At 39.8% G+C, this 25,993-nt stretch overlaps 1 protein-coding gene across 1 annotated transcript in view; it reads left to right on the top strand.

Moving 5' to 3' along the window:
* Positions 1-25,993, top strand: part of CPLANE1 (ciliogenesis and planar polarity effector complex subunit 1) — a 319,607-nt gene that overhangs the window by 217,651 nt on the left and 75,963 nt on the right. Inside the window, exons 45-46 of the mRNA XM_053699673.1 lie at positions 13,249-13,503; positions 25,883-25,913. Coding sequence (XP_053555648.1) covers positions 13,249-13,503; positions 25,883-25,913 — 286 coding nt within the window. The remainder of the gene's footprint in view (positions 1-13,248; positions 13,504-25,882; positions 25,914-25,993) is intronic.

The raw sequence follows: 25,993 nt of genomic DNA, 5'->3' as shown, positions 1-25,993 counted from the left end.
TCATTGTTTTTTTATTGTGTAAGCTCACATTATGCATCTCTGCAAGTCCCCCAGCCATACTAATGTTCAGTCATTGCTCTTTTATTGTGTAAGCTCACATTATGCATCTCTGCAAGTCCCCCAGCCATACTAATGTTCAGTCATTGCTCTTTTATTGTGTCCAAGCTCACATTATGCATCTCTGCAAGTCCCCCAGCCATACTAATGTTCAGTCATTGCTCTTTTATTGTGTCCAAGCTCACATTATGCATCTCTGCAAGTCCCCCAGCCATACTAATGTTCAGTCATTGCTCTTTTATTGTGTCCAAGCTCACATTATGCATCTCTGCAAGTCCCCCAGCCATACTAATGTTCAGTCATTGCTCTTTTATTGTGTAAGCTCACATTATGCATCTCTGCAAGTCCCCCAGCCATACTAATGTTCAGTCATTGTTTTTTTTATTGTGTAAGCTCACATTATGCATCTCTGCAAGTCCCCCAGCCATACTAATGTTCAGTCATTGCTCTTTTATTGTGTAAGCTCACATTATGCATCTCTGCAAGTCCCCCAGCCATACTAATGTTCAGTCATTGCTCTTTTATTGTGTAAGCTCACATTATGCATCTCTGCAAGTCCCCCAGCCATACTAATGTTCAGTCATTGCTCTTTTATTGTGTCCAAGCTCACATTATGCATCTCTGCAAGTCCCCCAGCCATACTAATGTTCAGTCATTGCTCTTTTATTGTGTAAGCTCACATTATGCATCTCTGCAAGTCCCCCAGCCATACTAATGTTCAGTCATTGCTCTTTTATTGTGTTTAAGCTCACATTATGCATCTCTGCAAGTCCCCCAGCCATACTAATGTTCAGTCATTGCTCTTTTATTGTGTTTAAGCTCACTCTCAGTTCTAAGATGCCCGTTTAACTTAGAAATGGGCTCTATCTCACCTGCTCTTTGTCAGAACCCATTCTCACAAATTCTGCAGTTCCCTCATCAAGTACGAGGCTAGCACATGTTTTGTCTCCTTTTCTCCTTATGCTCCAGTTCTCAGCATTCATAGCACTCACAGATCCCTGTAGCTCATCAAGCCAAATCCAGGCTCATTTCTTGTTCTCACCTCAGGCCCAGTCTTTTCGTACATGTCCTTTCTCTGTGGCTACCTCTTCCCAAGGCTCTAGGACTCCGGATCTCTGCAATTGCCATGGCATAATGATGCCACACAGAACCAGTTTGTAGCAGTTCTAGCTGGGACTTGAACACCATGTGCAGACTGTGATTGCTGTCAAAATCTGTTACCCAATTCATCCTCCTGCAACACTCCTGTCAAATGCAGCAACCCATCTCCTCCCTACCATTTACCTCCGTCCCTGCAGATAATAAAAACGGAAAGTATTAATGAAACTGATTCATCTTTGCTTTAGCAGACCGAAGCATGGATGTTTTTCTTAGTGACCGGCTATTTTTCTAATGGCCATGGATTGTTGGTGCCCATTTTTTGTTTAGCCTTAAGTGGAACACTGTGCTGAAATACAGCTGCATTTTCTAGAATTTGTTACTTGTTTTTCATGCAAAAACCTGGTGATTTGTAAAACCTCTTTTAATTGTACAGGAAAATGGACTATGTCCCTTTAATAAGTCAATATCAAGAATAACAAAGGGGTACAATTTAGCACTTGTGAGAAAGAGATCTATATGTATACCGTAGCTGCATATTAATACATATGTATAATGGACTGTTGGTTAGACCATACCTAACTGACTCCAGATACTATGTAAAAACTACTTCCTTTGGTTCATCCTGTTCCCTCTATTATAATAGACTAAAGAGTGCCCATTCTTGTATTTCAGATCAAGCTAAGGACTTGATTAAATCAGTTCTTTTTAACAAGGCTGAAAAGCCTGGTGGAATTCTTGGTTCTGGCATCTTTTGCTGTGCCATTCAGAGACTCCCTGTAATTGTTTTTCTCTATAGAGACAATCTCAGGATACCCTCAGTATGCAGTCTAGATTCTGGGTGAGTGTGGGGGTGGGATTACAGTTTACCAAGCTATATCACAGCAGTAGCATGCAAAATAAATATTGTATGTTAGATTAATTAAACATTTGAATTAGATTAAATGTTTTATGAGAGAGTTTAAGGGAAAAGCACTGCAAGATTGTTACTTTACTAACTCATTTTTAACTGTCCCTAACAGGCATTGACAGAGAAGAAAGAACAGGCTTAACTATATGGAGGCTAAAACTTTAAATTACTTTTATATTTAAATAACTAATATTATTTAAACATATATATATTCTTTGTACCAGGGAGAGCGCCAATTACACCTATAAGCACTGAAAAGGGAGAATGAAATAATATCATTATTTATACAAGCAATGATTATGCATTTAGCAATACTTTGCTTCAGTCATTCAGTAGCATACAATGGTAGGCAGGTATCTTACAGCAAACACTAAATAAGCCTCATCATTAGTTGGCAGACATTCTGTGGAAGATCTCAGCTTCATGTAACAGTAATCAATACTACAAACGTCTCTCTAAAACGCCTCCTTAAAGGGACAGTAAAGTCATAATTAGACATTCATGATTTAGACAGAGCATACAAGTTTGAACAATTTTACAATTTACTTCTATTATTTAATTTGCTTCCTTATCTCGTTATCCTTTGCTGAAAGGTTTATCTAGGAAAGCTCAGGAGCAGCAAAGAAACTAGGTTCTAGCTGCTGATTAATGGCTGCATATATACAGTATATCTACCGATTGTCATTGGCTCACCCATGTCTTCAGTTAGAAACCAGAAGTGCATTGCTGCTCCTTCAACAAATGATACCAAGAGAATCATGCAAATTTCATAATAGAAGTAAACTAAAAAGTTGTTTAAAATTGTATTTTCTACCTAAATCATTAAAGAAACGTTTTGGGTTTCATGTCCCTTTAACACTTTTCACTAAAACTAGAAACTTGTGACTGTTCCACTCCTTCAGCAAGTATTGATGTAGCCCTCCTCCCTTCACATTGTAATAAACACATTTTATGTTTGTAAAGACAAAGGTTATTTCTCATAAATGATCATACTATTGAAAAAAGTAAAATAAACGTATTAAAGCTTAAAGGGACATGCCACCCACATTTTTTCTTTTATGATTTAGAAAGAGAATGCAATTTTAAACATCTTTCTAATTTACTTATATTATCTAATTTGTTTTATTCTCTTGATATTCTTTGATGAAAAGCATATCTAGATATGCTCACTAGCTGCTGATTGGTTGCTGCACATAGAAGCCTCGTGTAATTGGCTCACCATGTGCATTGCTTTTTCTTCAACTAAGGATATTTAAAAAATGAAGCAAAATAAATAATGGAAGTAAATTGTAATGTTGTTTAAATTTCTATTCTCTATCTGAATCATGAAAGAAAGATTTTAGGTTTAGTGGCCCTTTAAGGTGCACAATGTATATTTTCAACGGCAAATGCTAAGAGCAGTGGACAAAGAATGGATTAAAGGGATAGTCTAGTCAAAATTAAACTTTCATGATTCAAATGGAGCATGCGATTTTAAGCAACTTCCTAACTTCTATTATCAATTTTTCTTTTTTTTCTTGCTATCTTTATTTGAATGTAAGCATAGGAGCTGGCCCATTTTTGGTTAAGCACCTGAGTAGGGCTTACCGATTGGTGGCTACATTTAGACACCAATCAGAAAGTGCTAACCAGGTGCTGAACCAAAAATGGGCCGGCTCCTATGCTTACATTCTTGCTTTTTCTTCATAAATGGAAAGAGTCCACAGCTCCATTCATTACTTTTGGGAATTCTGAACCTGGCCACCAGGAGGAGGCAAAGACACCCCAGACAAAGGCTTAAATACCCCTCCCACTTCCCTCAACCCCCAGTCATTCTTTGCCTTTCGTCCCAGGAGGTTGGCACAGAAGTGTCAGAAGTTTTCTATAGTCTCTTATTGAGGGTAGTACTCTTCGGCATGGGACTGGAGTTTTAAGTAGTCCTGTCAGCCTCTCAGTGAGAGCATGGGTGAAAGTTAGAGTCTGGAGTTGCAGGGAGAGTCTTTCTGCAAAACCATCCCGACTAATATTAACAGCTCCACAAGCAATCAGCGTTGACGAGTTTCGCTGCCTGCTTTCTTCTCTCAAGTCCATGGCAGAAGCGACGCTACTATCTGTCACACTTGAAGGGCCGTTTTCCTGTTCCACAGCATAGATTCCGGTAAGATCATTTCATTTTACTTTCCTCATGAATGTATTGTATTTCAACTGTTTATCTGAGAGGCTACCACCTCGCGGGATTAACTTTGACACAGGGTCTCAGTGAGGCTCCTTTTGTATCTTGGAATCAAGGGTTAATATCTCCTGAGGGTTTTTTTTAATCATGTTTGTTATGTGATTCTGTCTGCTATTGTGTAGCGATACTTAGGCTCATGGCTATTTTGGAACATAACGGCCTATGTCTAGTGATGCGGTTTATCTTGTGACCGGGCGTGGTCATGTTTTAGCTCTCCATTTCAGCATTCCTGACCGTGTGGAGACAGAGAAATTCTGGCCCGCTGGTATCTGGTTCATAGGAGGTGGTGAGTGCCCCAGCTATTGGGGGTGTAAGGTGCCGTTTATATTTTTCTGATTGGTCCATTTTTTATTCAATATTCCAGTTATGGATTCTGACTTTTTGAGACGGATGTCTTTGATTCAGATTTTACTTCTTGCGAAGAATATGAATTTGCCCGGGTGATACATGCCCATCAGTTATGTTCCGAATGCCGTTTTAGAGTGCTCCGTTCCTCAGGATCGGGGAATCAGGGGCCCGCTGAGCCATCCGCCTCTGGGGATTCTATTTCCCTACCACCAACTCTTACTATGCAGGTAACCCAAACACTGCTTATCCTTCTATAGAGAGTGGCCTGTTCCCACTGTAGGTTACGTCACGGTTCCGCATGGCCATATCTTTGGCGCTGGCGCATCTGCACCTCCCGGGAGTGTGCTTACAATATTGTCTGTGTTCCATTAGCCAGGGCTCGTCAGGCTTGGGATCTGGGGAAGGGACTGCCCCTGAGGCTTTAGGGGGTCAACCTTCAGGGCCGGTGTCTTCATTTCGTTATAGACTGGTGCGCCTTCGTGTTCTACTGCGACACATTTTGGCGTTGCTGGAGGATCCCACTCTTTATGGGGCTGGGAATTCTCATGCTTAATCTTCAAATGGCTTGCATGATTAGACATAAGGGGATGAAGTAATCTTCTTATAGTCTTTGTTTTTTGAGTATCCTTTTCCAGTTCTGAATTTGGAAGACTTGGATTCCCGTTGGGCTGGTCCTGCGGGTGTGTCCGTTCTTCATGGGCGATAACCTACGGGTTGCCTTATCTTTTATTTTAATCCTGTGAAGATGGATTTTATTTGGTTTAAAGCTCATGTTGTTGTAATAGTTCCTTCGGGAACTTTCTTCTCTGGAATTGATACTCATGATTTTGTGGGTCTACCGCCACATTGCCCTGAATGCAAGATCCTGTTGATCTCGGAAGTTAAGCAGGGCCAGGCCTGGATGGGAGCCCGCCTGGGAACACCAGGTGCGGTAGGCTTATCACACTGTTTTCTTCTACAAAAATGTGTTTGAGTGAGGACATGTTAGTCATATGTTTGTCTGTCTGTTGATTTTCTCTCTTTATTAGGGGGAGACTCCATGTGGCCTTGACAGTGCTGGGGCCCTTGGTTTCAGGCTGGTCCTGACTGGGTACAAATCCTTCTGTCCTTGAGGCCTAGTTCAGACACGTGGCGCCTTTTATACCTTGCTGATCCGGTGAGGGAACCAAGTACTCACACTATGATTTGTGTTGTTTTCCTTGTTTTTATTTTACAAGTTTCAGGCATCCTGAGAGGACTTGATGATCTTTGGTTTGCCTAGGGGCATGGGAGATTGAGTTCAGTCCTCATTAGCTTTTCAGTCTAGTTGGCTGGGACTCCATTGCGATCCACTGTTTTCCACTTTTGCAGGAACTAGAGTATTTCCTTCCCGTAGTGGGTTGGAAGTTTGGATGATCTAGGTCCTCCATGCCACTGGTTCTTGGCGGCCTTGCCTTTTTAAAGTCTCTTTGGGTGTGTTCTTTTAGGGCTTGTTCCCTTTGAGGTTCTCTTCCTTCGGGTCGAGACGTTCTGGTCTTCGTCTGTTTCTTTCTGGCGGTTTTTGCCATTTATTTTAGGAAGTGTGGGCCGTGCAGCTTTTTCTACTTCTGGGAGTTAGTCGTCTCCATATCAGGGACGATAAGCTGTGTTGTCTCCTTTTCCAAGCTTTTGTTTAGGGGATGTTTCAACCAGGTTTCGGGATGCTCTGCATTCTTCTTCTTTGGGTGTAGTCCTCCGGAAGGATAATCTGAGAGGATTATGGAGACTAACCTGCTTATACTCTCTCGTTTGGGTGACTCTGTTCTTGTTATCATTTCCCTTAGTCTTGGACTTTGTGTGCATTGTTCTTGCGGCCTTTGGGCTCTAGAGTAATTGTGTGACTTTGTCCTGGGTTAGCACCTTGTTGGGTAGGTGTGGACCTCTTGCTAAGGGTGTTCTCTTCCCTTTGGGCTGGAAATTACGAATCAGTCCTCTACCCATTCTCCGGGTTAGCCCGGTTCTTATCCCCTGTGAAATCTGATTTCTTCAGGCGGGGTATCTTGTGTTCCCTGGGGGTGTCATTCATTTTAAGACGATTCTGGGTCCAGGGTTCTTGTCTTGGATCCTTCTGGGATGTCTGTAGACTTATGATCCTGCGGTCTGGTTTGGGACGACCCAGTTTTTCTGGGAGACTATGTTATGACATAGGGGCTAGCTCATTGGGCTTGCAAGCAGGAAGGCCAGGGTTCAAATCCACCTTCGGGTACTCATTGTAAACTTTAGGGCCTGACTTGTCCTTCAGACGGAGTGTGCTCCTTTTCATGGGGAGTTTTTCCTCTGTTTGATCAACAGTGGTGTCTGGATGCTTTTTCATTCGGTCCTTGTTTTAATCAGACTATGGCTTTCATGTCTTGGGGGCATGTGCGCCTTTCTTTATCTGTGCCCTCCCCTTTGAGGGGGTAGTTAGTCTTTCTTAAGAGTTGGGGTTTCTTCTCTCTGGAGGGGTTGTTGTCCTGCCCTGTGTGAAGGAGGTTGGGACGGGTGGTTTTATTTCTGTAAGAGGCAGCACTCTGCTTCTCTGTGAGTTGCTCCGTTCCAACTGTTGGAAATTGAAATCTCCATGCAGAGACTGTCAAAGAGAGTTGTGGCAGGTCTTCCTAAGGATCCATTGCACTTTTCTCTGTACCAGGTCCTAGGGGGTTCTCCTTGGGAGTGCCTTATTTTGGGGGTTTTCTGTTCCCCCTGTCTATCAGACATGCCTGTCGCTTGGGCTGGTCCGGTGTTTGGAGCAGGATCTGTGATCTGTTGCTCTGCCAATTCGTCCTTGGGTCATTCGAGGTACGGTAAGCCTCTTTGAGGTTTCTAATTTTCTCCACGTTCAAGATCTGTGGGAAGGACTGGCGGCTCTTGGTTAGCCTGCGACGTTGTCCACTGGTTAGTGGATGCTTAGCAGACTGAGGGTTGGTGGTTTGGATCCTATTTTCAGCTGCTCTTTTCTTGCCCTGCAAGTATTCAAGTTTCAGAGTCATCTTTAGATGACTGCAGTGTTTTGACTTCAGGTGTTGTACGTCAGATGTTCACCGTTCTGAGCTTGCTGCACAAGGTTTTGTTTTCTGAATATTTAGATATTCTGAGCTACCTTTTTGCAACTTTGAGGACTTTCGTCTTCAGTTGTCTTCTAGAGTGCGGTTGCACTGTGTTTAGGAGAAGATTCTCTTCTCTGTTTCAGACTCCCGGTCTTAGCCCGTGGTTTCTGTATTCTCAGTTCTGGGCGTTGCATCCCCTTGTTTCTATGAGACTGGTTGGGTCTCTGTTAGCTTGACCCAGTTTCTCAGGTTTTTGCTTTGTGTTTTTATTTGGGACTCGTTGTGCCCTTTTTTAGTTTTTTTTTTCTGGATTTCTTTATGGCTGTTTTCCTCCATGTCTTTTCTCCTATGTAGAAAAATACAGTAGTTTGTTCCCTTTCTCTAGTAAGGGAAGTGTTGTTTGGAGACAGACTACTGTGTGATGGTGTCTCCTGGAGGCTTGTTGGATCAGTCAAGTCTAATTTCTGCGGTCTCTAGCAAGGCTTTTTTTTCTGTGGGGCGTTATTTTCGTTCTTCTGGCACCTTTTCACCCTGATGTTTCTTCTATTGTTCCTCGGCAGAATGACTGATTGATGAGGGAAGTGGGAGGGGTATTTAAGCCTTTGGCTGGGGTGTCTTTGCCTCCTCCTGGTGGCCGGGTTCTGAATTCCCAAAAGTAATGAATGCAGCTGTGGACTCTTTCCATCTGAAGAAAAGAAAATGATCAGGTAAGCATAATTTAGGTTTTTCAAATACAGATAGCAAGAGAAGGAAGACAAATTGATAAGTTTTTAATCAAAACGGCTGCTTTGTAAAGTTTGATGAATGAAAGTGCCCCTGTTTTTAATAGTATTTTTAAAAAACGGGCTTTCATTCATCAAAGTTTACCTTCACTTTAATATGCATTTATGATTTAACCTTTTCGTATTAATTATTTCTGTGTTGAATCATAAGATTTCTATCCCTTACAACTATATATTATTCTGAGGTTATTCTTTGCATTGAATACATCTTTTCTAGCATTTATTTGGGGGGGGGGTTATATATGTATATATGTACAGTGTATGTATATATAGTTAGGTCCATAGGTATTTGGATATTGATAAAATGTGACTGCTGAAAGAAGCAACAGGGTTAATTCTGATGTGTACAGGGCTATACTATCGGTTCAGATTCAACCAAATGTAACAAATTTGATAGTACAGCACTTCACAGTACAGACGGACGATGAACCAGAACATACTGCAAAAGCAACTAAAGAGCTTTTCAAGGCAAATAAGTAGAATATTCCTGAATGGCTGAGTCAGTCACCTGACCTCTGAATTGAACATGTATTTTTCTTGCTGAAGAGAAACTGAAGGCAGAAAGACCCACAAGCAAGCAGTGACTTAAGGCCTGGCAAAGCATCACTTGGGAGGAAACCCAGAACTTTGTAATGTTCATGGGTTCCAGACTTCAGGCAGTCATTCACTGCAAAGGATTTCCAACCAAGTATTATTATTTTATTCATAATTATGTTAGTTTGTGCAATTACTTTTGAGCCTGAAAATTGGGGGCTAGATATGAAAATTGCTTTAATTCTTTATAGTTCATTTGACATTTCTGTTAAATCCTTTGTAGTAAAGCTGAAAGTCAAATTACATCTTTATTGTGTGTGTATAAGTATACGTACGACCTGCAACTCTATGTTGCAAGACTCAGCCTTTCGGAACCCACACACTAACCAGAAATTTCATATTCGGTATTATCTTACATGCACAACAAAATTAGTTGTATATCTTTTAAATTGTCTGTGGGGCAACGTCTATGTGGGTAAGACTAATGAGGACATTCAAAGTCGTATTGGCAAACTATCGTTCTGCCATATACATAGTGTGATAAAACTCTGCAGAAGCGATCAGCTAGTCGCAAGACACTTCATGGAACAGGGCCACTCGAGATGGATTTTTAAATTTAACACTATTCATCCACATGACTGTAATAGCCAGATTGACTGGCATTGTTTACTATAGAAGTGTGGTAAGTTCATAATACCTTCCTAAGGAGGGTCTCATTTATGCCTATTCACATCTTGTGACCATATATGATAATTCTGTACCATTTATCTTTGTTTAAATACTTTATATTGTTGGCATTCTAGCTATATGATTCGCTTCAATATTTGATTTACTATGTTCTTCTTGACTCCATCCTTCGTATTATATCCTGGCTGGGTTGCTAATGATTATATTAAACAAAGTAAGATTGATTATACCCTGGCATGGATTATTATTATTTAATATGTTTCTCGCCATGCGTTACATCTGGTGCAATCATTCAGTTCACGTGCTATTATTATATTTATTGGGACAATGCTTTCGTAAAAATGCTGTTTGCTATACCGAGGTAATTGTGCAACTATCTAGTGCTTTTTTACTGTGCTGTCTTGATATAGTATTTATATCTAGCATCATAAGTCATTATGTTTTTTATTTATTAACCGCCTCCTAGGTTACATATCGCTATTGTCCCGCCCTTTATTACACACCTTTAATCCTGATTGGTTAATACAATTATACCACACCCATGATTTTATGTGGTTTTTGATGGTTGGATACCAGAGGTTTGTGACATTATATAGACACTCTGCATCCTCCACTCAGGTGTTTTATCCTCTACATTGTACGCCATTATAGACACTCCTTTTTTTAAGCTGGTAGGTGGTGGTTGCAGTTTAGTGTATGGATGCCACTCCCATCTGTTACCTTGTGGATGAGTATATTGAGGTGGCGTAACGTACTGGATATTCATAGAAATGTAACTTCTCACAGTATCTATTTACAGTTTAATGTTTTTATATTATTTATTCAGTATTGATGTAGTTACATGTGTTTTGCCTCTCTCACTTATGTTGATTATGGAATTATACACGTATACTGCCCTGACATGGTTTGTGTTTATGATTTGTTAATTGATAATTAGGCAGTCCTTATCAATTAGGGGGAGGGATTGACATGCTATATATTGTTTGTTTTCACTATTGCCTACACTTTGTCTGATGAAGTGATGAGATCCCTGAACCTCACAGATCTTTTTGCAGAATAAAGTATTTTAAAATCCAGCGCGTGCCAGCCTTTTTGCCATATATGATATACTGCTTCCACCCTGGCTGTTAAAGACGCTTGGTGAGAGTGTGCTCCTATATATAGTTTTGCACATTTTCTCATTTTCTGTCTCATTTTTTCTGATGAATTGAAAGAAAACAATATATAAACTTGCTTAAATCACAATCCAATAAACAGAAACACAAAAAATGATGCGATAGTGCACAAAAGGATATGTCCCAAAGGTGGCAACTGATGTTGATGTTTCCAGACAAAACCTCAGGGAAAAGGAGGAAAAAACACATATAGTGAAGTCCTGCTGATAATTAATAGCTCATAGTTAAAGCAGAGAGGTACTCACATACTCTACAGCTTCAAAATCAAGCTCTAGATTTCCAGACACAGGAAGACTCCAAGTAGGAGACGGAGGCAAAGATTGAAGTCCCAAATGGGTTAAAGCTCCAAATGGAAGGATATAGAAGTGGATAAAAAATTAACAATTTATTTATAAAACCAAGTGAGGTCCAAAGCAAACAACCAACGAAAACAAAGACCGTGTTTTCACAATATCTTATGAATGCAGTTTTTCGGTTCAGTATGGCACAAGACTCCGCCTGTTGTGTGACGTCACCACGCTTCTAGCTTTAACCCATTTGGGACTTCAATCTTTGCCTTTATCTCCTACTTGATTCTAGAGTCTGTGAATACCTCTCTGCTTTAACTATGAACTATTAGTTATCAGCAGGACTTCACTATATGTGTTTTTTCCTCCTTTTCCCTTAGGTTTTGTCTGGAAACATCAACAGCAGTTGCCACCTTTGGGACATTTTGTACATATCCTTTTGTGCACTATCACATAGTTTTTTTGTTTTTCTGATGAATTGGCTAGGCTAGATCAAATTTGTTGTTTATATAGGTTTTGTTTAAGGCTGTCTACATTTTTGCTTTGTCAAACTGGAGGCAGGTTCCAAAAGTGTATCTGTCTATTGATGCATCGTAAGTGAATTAGTATTCATGTTAATTATGTGTCCTCATTCAAAGACTTTATGGATAGTTTTGCTTAATCAGCTTTCCAATCTATTGGTTCTATGTATAGGCCCAAATCACAGTTGGGATTTTTGTTCCCTCATTATAGGAAGACTAATGATTTTGTAGCCATTTCCCAGGATCTGGAATACTATTTTGGTCTATATTTAAATATTCCAAATTAACCCAAATATATCTACTGATGAGCCATATATTTCTGCATAGACACTTTCTTAAGGAGGCAGACGGAAGCTTTTTTAAGAAACTCCCAAATCAGGGCCAGATTACAAATGGTGCGCTAATAGTAACTTGCAAACAAAAAGGGGTTTATCAAGGGTGTTTGTGTATATGTAGAAATCTGTATTTATGAAAATAGAACATATTCTGTTATGTAAAGAACATTGGAATGTGAAATGTTCCTTTTTTATGTCAGGTTTAGCGCATTTGAGAATATGCAATCAGGTTTGCGCACGAGTAGGGTGTTAGGGCTTTTCCCCACTTCTTTTGCTCCACATGCGCGATATCCTAAGATCGTTTTTTTGTGCACATTGGGTTACCCGACGAACGCAAAAAGCTTACTTCTAGTGGAGTTAGAGCGGGATCGTTAAGTACTGCTCCACTTGTTATCTGGCCCTCAGTGAGTAAACAATATTGTATTTCAGAGTTATCACATATATTTTGTCATGTCTCCTGAGAAAATATTGACAATTTGATGATTCTTTAGGATATTTTAGATCTTGCAGCTGTTGCTTTTCTTTTTTTCTTAGGAGCAGGCTTCAAAAATTTTCTTCAATCTGAACAAACCTGATTTTTCTTCTTCTATACAATTAACAGATTGAAGTAAAATTCTGAAGCCTGCTCCTAAGAAAAAAAGAAAAGCAACAGCTTGTTTAAAGTCCAAGACTGAACAAACCTACTTTTTCGTCTTCTTTACCATTAACAGTCTTGGACTTGAAACAATTTTCAAGTGAGTCCACAATATCAAAGTGTAACCCTTGTATTCTTTTCATTCTTGCTTTAGAACTATTTGCTTTATCATAAGCCTATCAAATAATGAATGCACCTGTTTTTGGGGCTAAATGCTTATTCTGCAGTTTACACTTCTGACACTTCTTCTGAGGACCTATATAGGCAGCAGTTTTAGAAGTTCTCACATAATTCAGTGTTGGCTTTTTTGTAACGCATACCTGTGCTTAGCCATGTTTGAATGTTTTGTTTTTTCTTCAATCTGCTTGCAATTATATTGCGCTGCTTGAAATAAAAAGGTTCCTGTTTTAGAGCTGTATAAAAGTGGTAAGATATAGAAAATGTGATTTCATTGCCATTTTATTTTTTTTATTTTTTTACAATTAATCTAATTCCAACACTAGTGGATCCAGGGGTGGGTCAGTGAATATTAACTCCAATTTAAAATAAACGGCAAAGAATTTTTTAGGATTTCCATTGCTGAATACATTTCTTGAATGAAATCATGTTATTCTCTGTGTCTAGCCTTGCGGATGAGCCCCAGGGAATTGCAGGATCTAATGGAAGAAGACCTCGGTTCACCAAGCCATTCAGAAATCCATTCACATGATGTCACCAGGTTACATGCCCATTTTTCTGCAGAAATCAATTCACAGGGGCACTCCCTTGCAGGGATCAAGTCACAGGTGCAATCCCCTGGAGGTATCTTGTCATGGGCGAACTCTCCTGAAGACCAGGTCTCTTTCCAGAATCCCTCCAGACACAAGATCCCAGATACTGGTATACATTTTATGTGTTTTGTTTTTTACTTTTCATACTTTAAAAGCAGTGTCTTGATTTTTCTTTTAAAATGTTAATAATAATAATGATGATATACATTTATAAAGCACCATCAATTAGACACTTAGGGCTAGATTAGAAGTAGCATGTTGTTATTATCGCTCATGAGCGTTAACTGTGTGCAAGACTCAGAACTTAAGCTATATCGATCCCTCTCCCCATAGACTTCTATTGGATGTGCTAAAGAAAGCCTTTTCCTTTTAATGAACGCTCACTAATTTGTTACTGCGCCAGACCAACTGCACTAGAACTGAAGGTGCGTTAGGAATACTTCCAATTCCTATGTTCTTCACATAGAAGAAAATGTTCATTTATATATATTTGAAAATAAAAAGAAGTGAAGATCATTGGAATCTTAACTATTAATATTAAAAGAAAAACACATTAAAGTTGATTGAAAATGATATTGCATATTTCAAGATATTTGACTAGGAATGGCTCAAAAGTGTGTGTGTATGTATGTGTATATATTTATATATATATATATATATATATATATATATATGACTATAAATATGTGTGTGTGTATATATGTATGTATGTGTGTGTCTATGTATATATATTTATTTATTTATATATATATATATATATATATATATATATAATATATATATATATATATATATATGCCCAGTGCTATTTGGGCTTTCACTCGAGCGCAACCCATAACTTTCTACTTGTAATATCAGAGCTATTTAGCGCATTTGAAATATCCATTGGAAGTAATGGGTGTGCTACAGCAATGTTGGCCAAGCTAAACCTTTTCTGGTTAATCTGATTTACCATGGACTTGTAATATCAAGTTGCATGTCCCGTGTTATTGTTTGCGTGCCACTTATAATCTGGCCCTATGTGTTTAATTACAGCAAAAGAGAAAAATACATTTCACTAGAATTGTTTTTTATATATTTTTTTATTGAGGTCAAAAACATATACAATACAAAATGCACATAATACATCAAATATTAGCTTCGTATCTGTAGGTTTATAGTCCACATTCGTTCCCCCTTAATCCGACAATGCAATAACCAAAGTTGGATGTTTTCATAATAAATAAAACAATACTGCACTGAACACAATATAATAAGTATTTCAACATTATCAACCATTAGTAAATGAAAGGATAACAAGGTAATTTGGCTGGGGATTGTTCTATGTCGTTTGTGCCGTTAACATCTAGAATCTAAGATTTTAATTTGTAATATGAGCTTACGAAAGTAATGCAGGGGACTCTGCTTATGAGTCACATTCAGGAGGTCAGCTTGTGTCTAGTAAGAGAGAGACAATTGTGGTAGTATGGTGGGATCTGTCACAGCAATACAAAGGGAAATTAAATGAAAGGTTATAAAAGGTGCAAGTGCTTGTTTTAACAATTATGAAGGTGGTGTGTAGTACTATAGAGTCAATAGGCTCTTGGGTAAAAAGATTGATATAGACACTTAAAGTGCTTATTAAAGCTCAGTTCTCGACCGTAGCCCCGGCCGCAGGCCACAAACTTGGAATGTCATTATGCTAGGGCACGCTATGTGTATTAAGGATTCTGGGTATATACATATATCTAATATTCAGATGATAGTGTTCATTATAGGAGGGTTATTTCAATCTATTGTGTTTGAGGATAAAGAGCATATCTCCGTAAATAACCGCCATCTTTCATTAATAATCCCACATATCCACATCATAAAGTTGTCCAAAACCTATGCTCCTGGTAATTATATTTATATATTGCTAGGCTCTAAAGCATATTGACATCGGGCAGCCTTTTGCCAGTGTTGAGATTATGCCGTCATTATTGCACTAATATTATGGGGATTTGTGGTTAAGAAAAATTAACAATAAGTCTCCTTTTAAGCTTTAGTGTGACAGTGTGGAAACAGTTTACCTATTTCTCACTGAGCCCTTGCTTTGCAGTAATAAAACAGTATATTTTAACATATAAAACATGTGGTATAGACTGGAGAGCAGCAGTCGCTGACCTCATTTCCCTCGAGAGATACCATTATCTCAAAACACACACCTTGGAAGTGCATGAGATGATGCTAGCATTATGGAACAAACAGGTATAGTGTTTGAACTGTATCTGTCCTCACCATCTGAAACTGTTTTGTTTTTTTTCCTCCCCCCATCCCCTCTTAGTTTTTCTCCTCTATCGAGTCTTTCGCTTGATCTACTGAGATAAGCAGTCTTTCGCCCTAAATACTTGTAAATACCCCTATATATGCTTGTATCAATATCTGTTGAATTTAAAATGAAAAAATCTGTTGAGTACAACGAGAAAGTATGTAAACACTTACCACTATGACCTCAGAACCTTGCTTTCTCCTTTAAATATGCTACTTGAAGGAATGGATAACCTTGACCAGCAAGCCCACTAAATGGCAAGAAAAAAACTCTAAAAGACTGTTTAGATTTATATATAGCCGTCTGGCTTGCTCAATTTACCATTGTTTTTGTTAATGTATCTTTGTTGTCATTCTGATTATCTCAAGAATAAAAAAAAAACATGTGGTAAAGGAAAAGGACAATACGAACATATTCCCCCCCCCCCCTCATATTCAGGAATTAAACAACATTAACCAAAAGATAACTGAGTGAGGCAGCAGTCAATGTTTATCCCTCAGCATTCATCTTTCTCTCCGTTTCTTTGTGCCATAGGTCATCAGACAATACCTGACATATGCCTTCTGCTGGGTTGGGTTGCTTTTGGAGTAACCGTTGTGATGAGGCCTGGCTTAGCAATTTTAGGTTAGGAGATGTGTCGTACGATCCCATTCTAGCTTAATAGGCAGTAAGTAGTATTGTGCTGAACTGTCATCTAGCAAGTTCTGAAAAGTTCCTTATGTGTCTCATAAGAACCCACTGCCACGTGGGATCTTAAGGCTCTGATTTTTCTCCAGTCCGGTAGTTCCGACTTGATGGAGAGATAAGCGGCTTGAGAGGTAAGCCATCCGATACTTTCTAGTGAAAGGTATTCACGGCTTTGGGTTACCGAAGAGGGTGGCATCTCACAACAGATGTTCAGCTAAGTGACTTCTCTATCCATTGGCATGTTAGATTGGTCATCTACCCCAGTGTGCGGTATCAAACTTGCCTGTTCATTCGGAGGGGGTTATAGTAGTACCTCTGTAAGCTTTGTTGGTATTGCTCTATCTATGAGGTGTTGCAGCTCTTTTTCTGAGGGCAATCTGTTTGCTATAGTTTGCAGTAAGACCTTTATTTTGGTGAACTGACGGTCTAGCTTATCATTTGAGTCGTTGACCCACATGGCTATTTAGTAGCGGTATCGTTAAGATCTGTATGTCCATGCAGCCTGGTGTTGAGAACTTGCGCAGGATAGTGATTTGATATAAGTTGAGTGTTAGAGACAACCAACTTTGGTCAAATTCCCCGGAGTTCCGGGCTGGGTGGGAATGCTGCCTGCAAAAACTTCCGCCGCTACAGGCCTTAGATGTCCTATTCTGGCTCCAAGCTCATAAACACAGCGGTTTAATTAGATGTTTTATCAGCAAGTGGTGTTGAATACAATGGCAAACTCAATCCCAAATATGGGAGTAAGATATAACAATTTATTTTAACGTCTACTATTCCTTATAATAGATACAGCAAATTGTGTAAATCGTATGAAACCTGCATATACAACCCATTTTTGGCCTGCCTCCCTGCAAAAAGTAGAAGTAAAATCAGCATGTAGGGGAAATATTCACAATACCACCCCTCTGTATCTGATATCATTTCATATACAGTTTATTTGGTTTATTTTACTCTGGTGCACTTTACTTGTCACACTTCCATTTGGCCCTGTTAAACTGGATAATTTCTTGGTAGTACACATTACTGACACAGCTCATGTAGATGTATTTTATAACGATTCATTAGCTGTTTAAATATTGACAAAATAATGTAAAGTTTTAGTGTCTAACTTACAACATGGCAGCTTGCATTGTTTTAAAGTTTACCTTCTCTGCTGTGGCCAGTTACGGCCAGTTATAAATAGGTCACTAGAATGTGCAGCCAATGGCTGTGTGGAATATAACAGTGTTCTGCACTTCCATTTCTAACAGGAACTGAAAAGCTCACAATTTGCCCCCCCCCCCCCCCCCATGCATTATTCTTGCACACTAGCAGTTTTATATTTATGCATCTTCCAGGTTATTCTTTTAAAATTATAAATACCTCACAGTATTGGTCCAATTTTGTTGCATCTGGGGTTGACCCTTGTCACTATAGAAGTATATTAGTTCACCCTGTTTTTATAGCTGTCTTAATGACAATCAACTGGTAGAAACCATTGGCCTCATTTTGCTGTGGTATTGATGTTTGTAGGTTGTTGTGTCTCAGAGCTAATAAAAAAAAAAATGCAAATCCTCAAATAAATGGGAGTTCTAGGTTGGTGTACACATGGATGACATTTTGAGAAATATTATATAGGATGGGTTTTATCATTTATTTTTGGTATTTTCCTATACTAACCAGGGGTAGTAGCATGTACATATTGCTAAAATAGGTAATAAGTCACCCCTCTATGAAATCAGATTTTTTTGTTAATTTAAAATGTATTTCTCCAACATAGGTGTGTCCGGTCCACGGCGTCATCCTTACTTGTGGGATATTCTCTTCCCCAACAGGAAATGGCAAAGAGCCCAGCAAAGCTGGTCACATGATCCCTCCTAGGCTCCGCCTACCCCAGTCATTCTCTTTGCCGTTGTACAGGCAACATCTCCACGGAGATGGCTTAGAGTTTTTTAGTGTTTAACTGTAGTTTTTATTATTCAATCAAGAGTTTGTTATTTTAAAATAGTGCTGGTATGTACTATTTACTCAGAAACAGAAAAGAGATGAAGATTTCTGTTTGTATGAGGAAAATGATTTTAGCACCGTAACTAAAATCCATGGCTGTTCCACACAGGACTGTTGAGAGCAATTAACTTCAGTTGGGGGAACAGTGTGCAGTCTCTTACTGCTTGAGGTATGACACATTCTAACAAGACGATGTAATGCTGGAAGCTGTCATTTTCCCTATGGGATCCGGTAAGCCATGTTTATTAAGATAGTAAATAAGGGCTTCACAAGGGCTTATTAAGACTGTAGACTTTTTCTGGGCTAAATCGATTCATTATTAACACATATTTAGCCTTGAGGAATCATTTATTCTGGGTATTTTGATATGATTATATCGGCAGGCACTGTTTTAGACACCTTATTCTTTAGGGGCTTTCCCTAATCATAGTCAGAGCCTCATTTTCGCGCCGGTATGGCGCACTTGTTTTTGAGGACAGCATGGCATGCAGCTGCATGTGTGTGGAGCTCTGATACATAGAAAAGTCTTTCTGAAGGCATCATTTGGTATCGTATTCCCCTTTGGGCTTGGTTGGGTCTCAGCAAAGCAGATTCCAGGGACTGTAAAGGGGTTAAATATAAAAACGGCTCCGGTTCCGTTATTTTAAGGGTTAAAGCTTCCAAATTTGGTGTGCAATACTTTTAAGGCTTTAAGACACTGTGGTGAAATTTTGGTGAATTTTGAACAATTCCTTCATACATTTTCGCAATTGCAGTAATAAAGTGTGTTTAGTTTAAAATTTAAAGTGACAGTAACGGTTTTATTTTAAAACGTTTTTTGTGCTTTGTTATCAAGTTTATGCCTGTTTAACATGTCTGAACTACCAGATAGATTGTGTTCTGACTGTGGGGAAACCAAGGTTCCTTCTCATTTAACTATATGTATTTTATGTCATAAAAAAAAAAAAAAAAAAAAAAAAAAAAAAAAAAAATTTAGTAAAAATGATGCCCAAGATGATTCCTCAAGTGAGGGGAGTAAGCATGGTAGTGCATCATCCCCTCCTTCGTCTACACCAGTCTTGCCCATACAGGAGGCCCCTAGTACATCTAGTGCGCCAATACTCCTTACTATACAACATTTAACGGCTGTAATGGATAATTCTATCAAAAACATTTTAGCCAATATGCCCACTTATCAGCGAAAGCGCGACTGCTCTGTTTTAGAAAATTCTGTAGAGCATGAGAACGCTGATGATATGGTTTCTGAAGGGCCCCTACACCAGTCTGAGGGGGCCAGGGAGGTTTTGTCTTAGGGAGAAATTTCAGATTCAGGAAACATTTCTCAACAAGCTGAACCTGATGTGATTACTTTTAAATTTAAGTTGGAACATCTCCGCACTCTGCTTAAGGAGGTGTTATCCAATTTGGATGATTGTGATTATCTGGTCATTCCAGAACCACTATGTAAAATGGAAAAGTTCTTAGAGGCCCCGGGGCCCCCCGAAGCTTTTCCTATATCCAAGCGGGTGGCGTACATTGTTAGTAAAGAATGGGACAGGCCCGGTATTCCTTTAGTACCTCCCCCCATATTTAAAAAATTGTTTTCCTATAGTCGACCCCAGAAAGGACTGATGGCAGACAGTCCCCAAGGTCGAGGGGGCGGTTTCTACTCTACACAAGCGCGCCACTATACCCATAGAAGATAGTTGTGCTTTCCAAGATCCTATGGATAAAAAATTAGAAGGTCTGCTAAAAAAGATGTTTGTTCAGCAAGGTTCCCTTCTACAACCAATTGCATGCATTGTCCCTGTCACTGCAGCCGCGTGTTTCTAGTTTGATGAGCTAGGAAAGGCGATTATTAGTAATTCTTCTTCTTATGAGGAGATTATGGACAGAATTCGTGCTCTTAAATTGGCTAATTCTTTCACCCTAGACGCCACCTTGCAATTGGCTAGGTTAGCGGCGAAAAAATTCTGGGTTTGCTATTGTGGCGCAGAGCGCTTTGGTTAAAATCTTGGGCAGCGGATGCGTCTTCCAAGAACAAATTGCTTGACATTCCTTTCAAGGGGAAAACACTCTTTGGCCCTGACTTGAAAGAGATTATCTCTGATATCACTGGGGGCAAGGGCCACGCCCTTCCTCAGGATAGGTCTTTTCAAGACCAAAAATAAACCTAAGTTTCGTCCCTTTCGCAGAAACGGATCAGCCCCAAGGGCTACGTCCTCTAAGCAGGAAGGTAATACTTCTCAAGCCAATCCAGCCTGGAGACCTATGCAAGGCTGGAACAAAGGAAAGCAGGCCAGGAAACCTGCCACTGCTACCAAGACAGCATGAAATGCGGGCCCCCGATCCGGGACAGGATCTGGTGGGGGGCAGACTCTCTCTCTTCACTCAGGCTTGGGCAAGAGATGTTCTGGATCCTTGGGCGCTAGAAATAGTCTCCCAAGGTTATTCTCTGGAGTTCAAGGGGCTTCCTCCAAGGGGGAGGTTCCACAGGTCTCAGTTGTCTTCATAAGAAGACGGGCATTCTTACATTGGGTAGAAGACCTGCTAAAAATGGGAGTGATTCATCCTGTTCCATTAGGAGAACAAGGGATGGGGTTCTACTCCAATCTGTTCATAGTTCCCAAAAAAGAGGGAACGTTCAGACCAATCTTAGATCTCAAGATCTTGAACAAGTTTCTCAAGGTTCCATCGTTCAAGATGGAAACCATTCGAACACTTCTTCCTTCCATCCAGGAAGGTCAATTCATGACCAAGGTGGATTTCAAGGATGCGTATCTACATATTCCTATCCACAAGGAACACCATCGGTTCCTAAGGTTTGCATTCCTGGACAAGCATTTCCAGTTCGTGGCGTTTTCTTTCGGATTAGCCACTGCTCCTAGGATTTTCTCATAGGTACTAGGGTCCCTTCTGGCGGTGCTAAGACCAAGGGGCATTGCTGTAGTACCTTACTTGGACGACATTCTGATTCAAGCGTCGTCCCTTCCTCAAGTTAAGGCTCACACGGACATTGTCCTGGCCTTTCTCAGATCTCACGGATGGAAAGTGAACGTGGAAAAGAGTTCTCTATCTCCGTCAACGAGGGTTCCCTTCTTGGGAACTATAATAGACTCCTTAGAAATGAGGATTTTTCTGAAAGAAGCCAGAAAAACAAAACTTCTAGACTCTTGTCGGATACTTCATTCCGTTCCTCTTCCTTCCATAGCGCAGTGCATGGAAGTGATAGGTTTGATGGTAGCGGCAATGGACATAGTTCCTTTTGTGCGCATTCATCTAAGACCATTACAACTGTTCATGCTCAGTCAGTGGAATGGGGACTATTCAGACTTGTCTCCGAAGATACAAGTAAATCAGAGGACCAGAGACTCATTCCGTTGGTGGCTGTCCCTGGACAACCTGTCACAAGGGATGACCTTCCGCAGACCAGAGTGGGTCATTGTCACGACCGACGCCAGTCTGATGGGCTGGGGCGCGGTCTGGGGATCCCTGAAAGCTCAGGGTCTTTGGTCTCGGGTAGAATCTCTTCTACCGATAAATATTCTGGAACTGAGAGCGATATTCAATGCTCTCAAAGCTTGGCCTCAGCTAGCGAGGGCCAAGTTCATACATCAACCATCAGGAGGGAACAAGGAGTTCCCTAGCGATGGAAGAAGTGACCAAAATCATTCTATGGGCGGAGTCTCACTCCTGCCACCTGTCTGCTATCCACATCCCAGGAGTGGAAAATTGGGAAGCGGATTTTCTGAGTCGTCAGACATTGCATCCGGGGGAGTGGGAACTCCATCCGGAAATCTTTGCCCAAGTCACTCAACCGTGGGGCATTCCAGACATGGATCTGATGGCCTCTCGTCAGAACTTCAGAGTTCCTTACTACGGGTACAGATCCAGGGATCCCAAGGCGGCTCTAGTGGATGCACTAGTAGCACCTTGGACCTTCAAACTAGCTTATGTGTTCCCGCCGTTTCCTCTCATCCCCAGGCTGGTAGCCAGGATCAATCAGGAGAGGGCGTCGGTGATTTTGATAGCTCCTGCGTGGCCACGCAGGACTTGGTATGCAGATCTGGTGAATATGTCATCGGCTCCACCATGGAAGCTACCTTTGAGACGAGACCTTCTTGTTCTAGGTCCGTTCGACCCACTCCGGCTGACTGCTTGGAGATTGAACGCTTGATCTTATCAAAGCGAGGGTTCTCGGATTCTGTTATTAATACTCTTGTTCAGGCCTGAAAGCCTGTAACCAGAAAAATTACCACATAATTTGGTATATCTGTTGGTGTGAATCTGCAGGATTCCCTTGGGACAAGGTTAAGATTCCTAAGAGTCTATCCTTCCTTCGAGAAGGATTGGAAAAAGGATTATCTGCAAGTTCCTTGATGGGACAGATTTCTGCCTTGTCTGTGTTACTTCACAAAAAGCTGGCAGCTGTGCCAGATGTTCTAGCCTTTGTTCAGGCTCTGGTTAGAATCAAGCCTGTTTACAAAATTTTGACTCCTCCTTGGAGTCTCAACCTAGTTCTTTCAGTTCTTCAGGGGGTTCCGTTTGAACCCTTACATTCCGTTGATATTAAGTTATTATCTTGGAAAGTTTTGTTTTTGGTTGCAATTTCTTCTGCTAGAAGAGTTTCAGAATTATCTGCTCTACAGTGTTCTTCTCCTTATCTGGTGTTCCATGCAGATAAGGTGGTTTTGCGTACTAAACCTGGTTTTCTTCCAAAAGTTGTTTCTAACAAAAACATTAACCAGGAGATAGTTGTGCCTTCTTTGTGTCCTAATCCAGTTTCAAAGAAGGAACGTTTGTTGCACAACTTGGATGTAGTTCGTGCTCTCAAATTTTACTTAGCAGCTACTAAGGATTTCAGACAAACTTCGTCTTTGTTTGTTGTTTATTCTGGTAAACGGAGAGGTCAAAAAAGCAACTTCTACCTCTCTCTCCTTCTGGATTAAAAGCATTATCCGATTGGCTTATGAGACTGCCGGACGGCAGCCTCCTGAAAGAATCACAGCTCACTCCACTAGGGTTGTGGCTTCCACATGGGCCTTCAAGAACGAGGCTTCTGTTGATCAGATATATAAGGCAGTGACTTGGTCTTCACTGCACACTTTTTCTAAATTTTACAAATTTGATACTTTTGCTTCTTCTGAGGCTATTTTTGGGAGAAAGGTTTTGCAAGCCGTGGTGCCTTCCATTTAGGTGACCTGATTTGCTCCCTCCCTTCATCCGTGTCCTAAAGCTTTGGTATTGGTTCCCACAAGTAAGGATGACGCCGTGGACCGGACACACCTATGTTGGAGAAAACAGAATTTATGTTTACCTGATAAATTACTTTCTCCAACGGTGTGTCCGGTCCACGGCCCGCCCTGGTTTTTTTAATCAGGTCTGATAATTTATTTTCTTTAACTACAGTCACCACGGTAACATATGGTTTCTCCTATGCAAATATTCCTCCTTAACGTCGGTCGAATGACTGGGGTAGGCGGAGCCTAGGAGGGATCATGTGACCAGCTTTGCTGGGCTCTTTGCCATTTCCTGTTGGGGAAGAGAATATCCCACAAGTAAGGATGACGCCGTGGACCGGACACACCGTTGGAGAAAGTAATTTATCAGGTAAACATAAATTCTGTTTTTTATCTCTATTCATTTGCTGCATAAAATGCAAATTGGTGCAAAACAACCTACAGTAAAACATTGTGTCTCCTTCAATAAGTCATTTTTATTGAACAACACAGGTATAGAAGGATAAATGTTGGTAGTTTAGGGAAAAGAACTAATACTTAGCTCCTGTGCACCTAACATAAATCAGCACATTTGTATATTCCTGCTGTTATTGGTCTGCTGAAAAAAAGGTGTGATCTGTGTGGCTAGCTCAACGCAAACACAGGGAAATAGACATGCAAATAAAATGTATGCAAACAAATGAAATCGGATTTATTATAGAATAGAACTCCGCAATGAAGGGGTTAATGTGGGTTCTGTGGGAAACTAATTACAGACATGGGCAGAAATATAGGGGGCAGTAAAGTCAACATTTTTTTATGATTAAAAAGACCATTCAATTTTAAACAACTTTCCAGTTTACTTCTGTTTTCTAATGTGCTTTGTTCTCTTGGTATCCTTTGTTGAAAAACATACATAGGTAAGCACAGGAGCAGCAATGCACTACTGGGAGTTGGTGCTGATTGGTTGCTGTACAAGTGTGCCTCATGCCATTGGCTTACCCAACGTATTCAGCTAGTTCCCAGTAGTGCATTGCTGCTCCTTCATCAAAGGTACTAAAAGAATGAAGCAAATAATATTTGTATGATCTGTATTAATCATGAAAGAACAATTTGATTTCCTGTCCTTTTTATTTGAAAGATTTGCATTTTTAGATTAAGATTTTTAATTTTAGTCTTTAAGGCTTAGGTCATTGGAGGGAATGAGGTGCAGCAGATGAAGAGTGATGTGGTAATGAAACTCAATCTACATGCGGAAGTAGCTCATTTTAATGTTTTAAAGTGGAAGTAGCATGGATTTGTAAAGAACTAGAGGTGACTAATTTACATTTGTAAAGCAAACATATACTTCTTAGGGTGTATTATTTCTATTAATAATTCACTTCATGGGGTCATATAATGCGGTCTCTCCCTTTGCACATGGTAATAAGGATTTTTTAACTATAAATGTCTACTGTTTATGAACAAGCAACATAACTGAATGGAAATTTGAGGCTGCATGTAGCAGTTTTATATATGACATGATTCATTGTGGTTTATATATGACATGATTCATTGTGGTTTATATATGACATGATTCATTGTGGTTACTGGGTTCCTTTAAAGGGACAGTTTATTAAAAAATGTTCTCCCCTTTCATTTGTTCCCAATGATCCATTTTACTTGCTGGAGTATATTAAATTGTTTACAAGTATTTCCTTTACCCTTATATTGGCATTTGAAATAGCTGATTTAGCCTGTGGTATCCACACCTATTCTGAAAGATTCTGGCCTTAGGTCCAAGCTATAGCTAGGCTGAGTAAACACAGCCAGCAGAAGAAATTACCCCTCCAGTGGGTTATAGAAGAAATAAGGTAATAAAATGTTCATTTTCCATTGTTCTCTCCAAGTATTGGTCTTTGGTTTACAGACAGATATAAGATAAAGAAGCAAGTATATGTATACAAGGTGATAAATAAATGAGATCTGATTATACCTACAAGCTCAACCCATTTTATTAGGTTGTTTTTATATACACAAATTAACCTTAAAAAGCAAATTCTCATACATTTTATACTATGCAGTTGGTAAAAAAAAGTAAATGGAAACACATTAAGGAAAAAACTATTTTACAGTATACTGTCCTTTTAAGTCCTCATTCTGTGGACTTCACATTGAACAGCCTAGTGTACAAATAGGTTTCCCTGCTGAGCAATTTAGAGATGTCTCTAGATATAAACCTCTGGTGTGATGCCGTTTTATCTTAACACAAACACGTTAGCAAAAATGATTTAGTCAGTAACAGAAATCATTATCCATATTAATGTAACTTCATTTTGTTTTAGCTTCTGCAGCAAATGACAACATGGGAAAAAGGTAAGTCTCTGCGTTCTGTTTATCCCTATAAGTTTGTAGTCAGTCTTATATAATTCTTACATTACTGTGTGAACTTACCT

This window comes from Bombina bombina, chromosome 2 (genome assembly GCF_027579735.1).
Source record: "Bombina bombina isolate aBomBom1 chromosome 2, aBomBom1.pri, whole genome shotgun sequence".
Taxonomy (NCBI): domain Eukaryota; kingdom Metazoa; phylum Chordata; class Amphibia; order Anura; family Bombinatoridae; genus Bombina; species Bombina bombina.
This window is presented reverse-complemented; position numbering and strand designations above follow the sequence as displayed.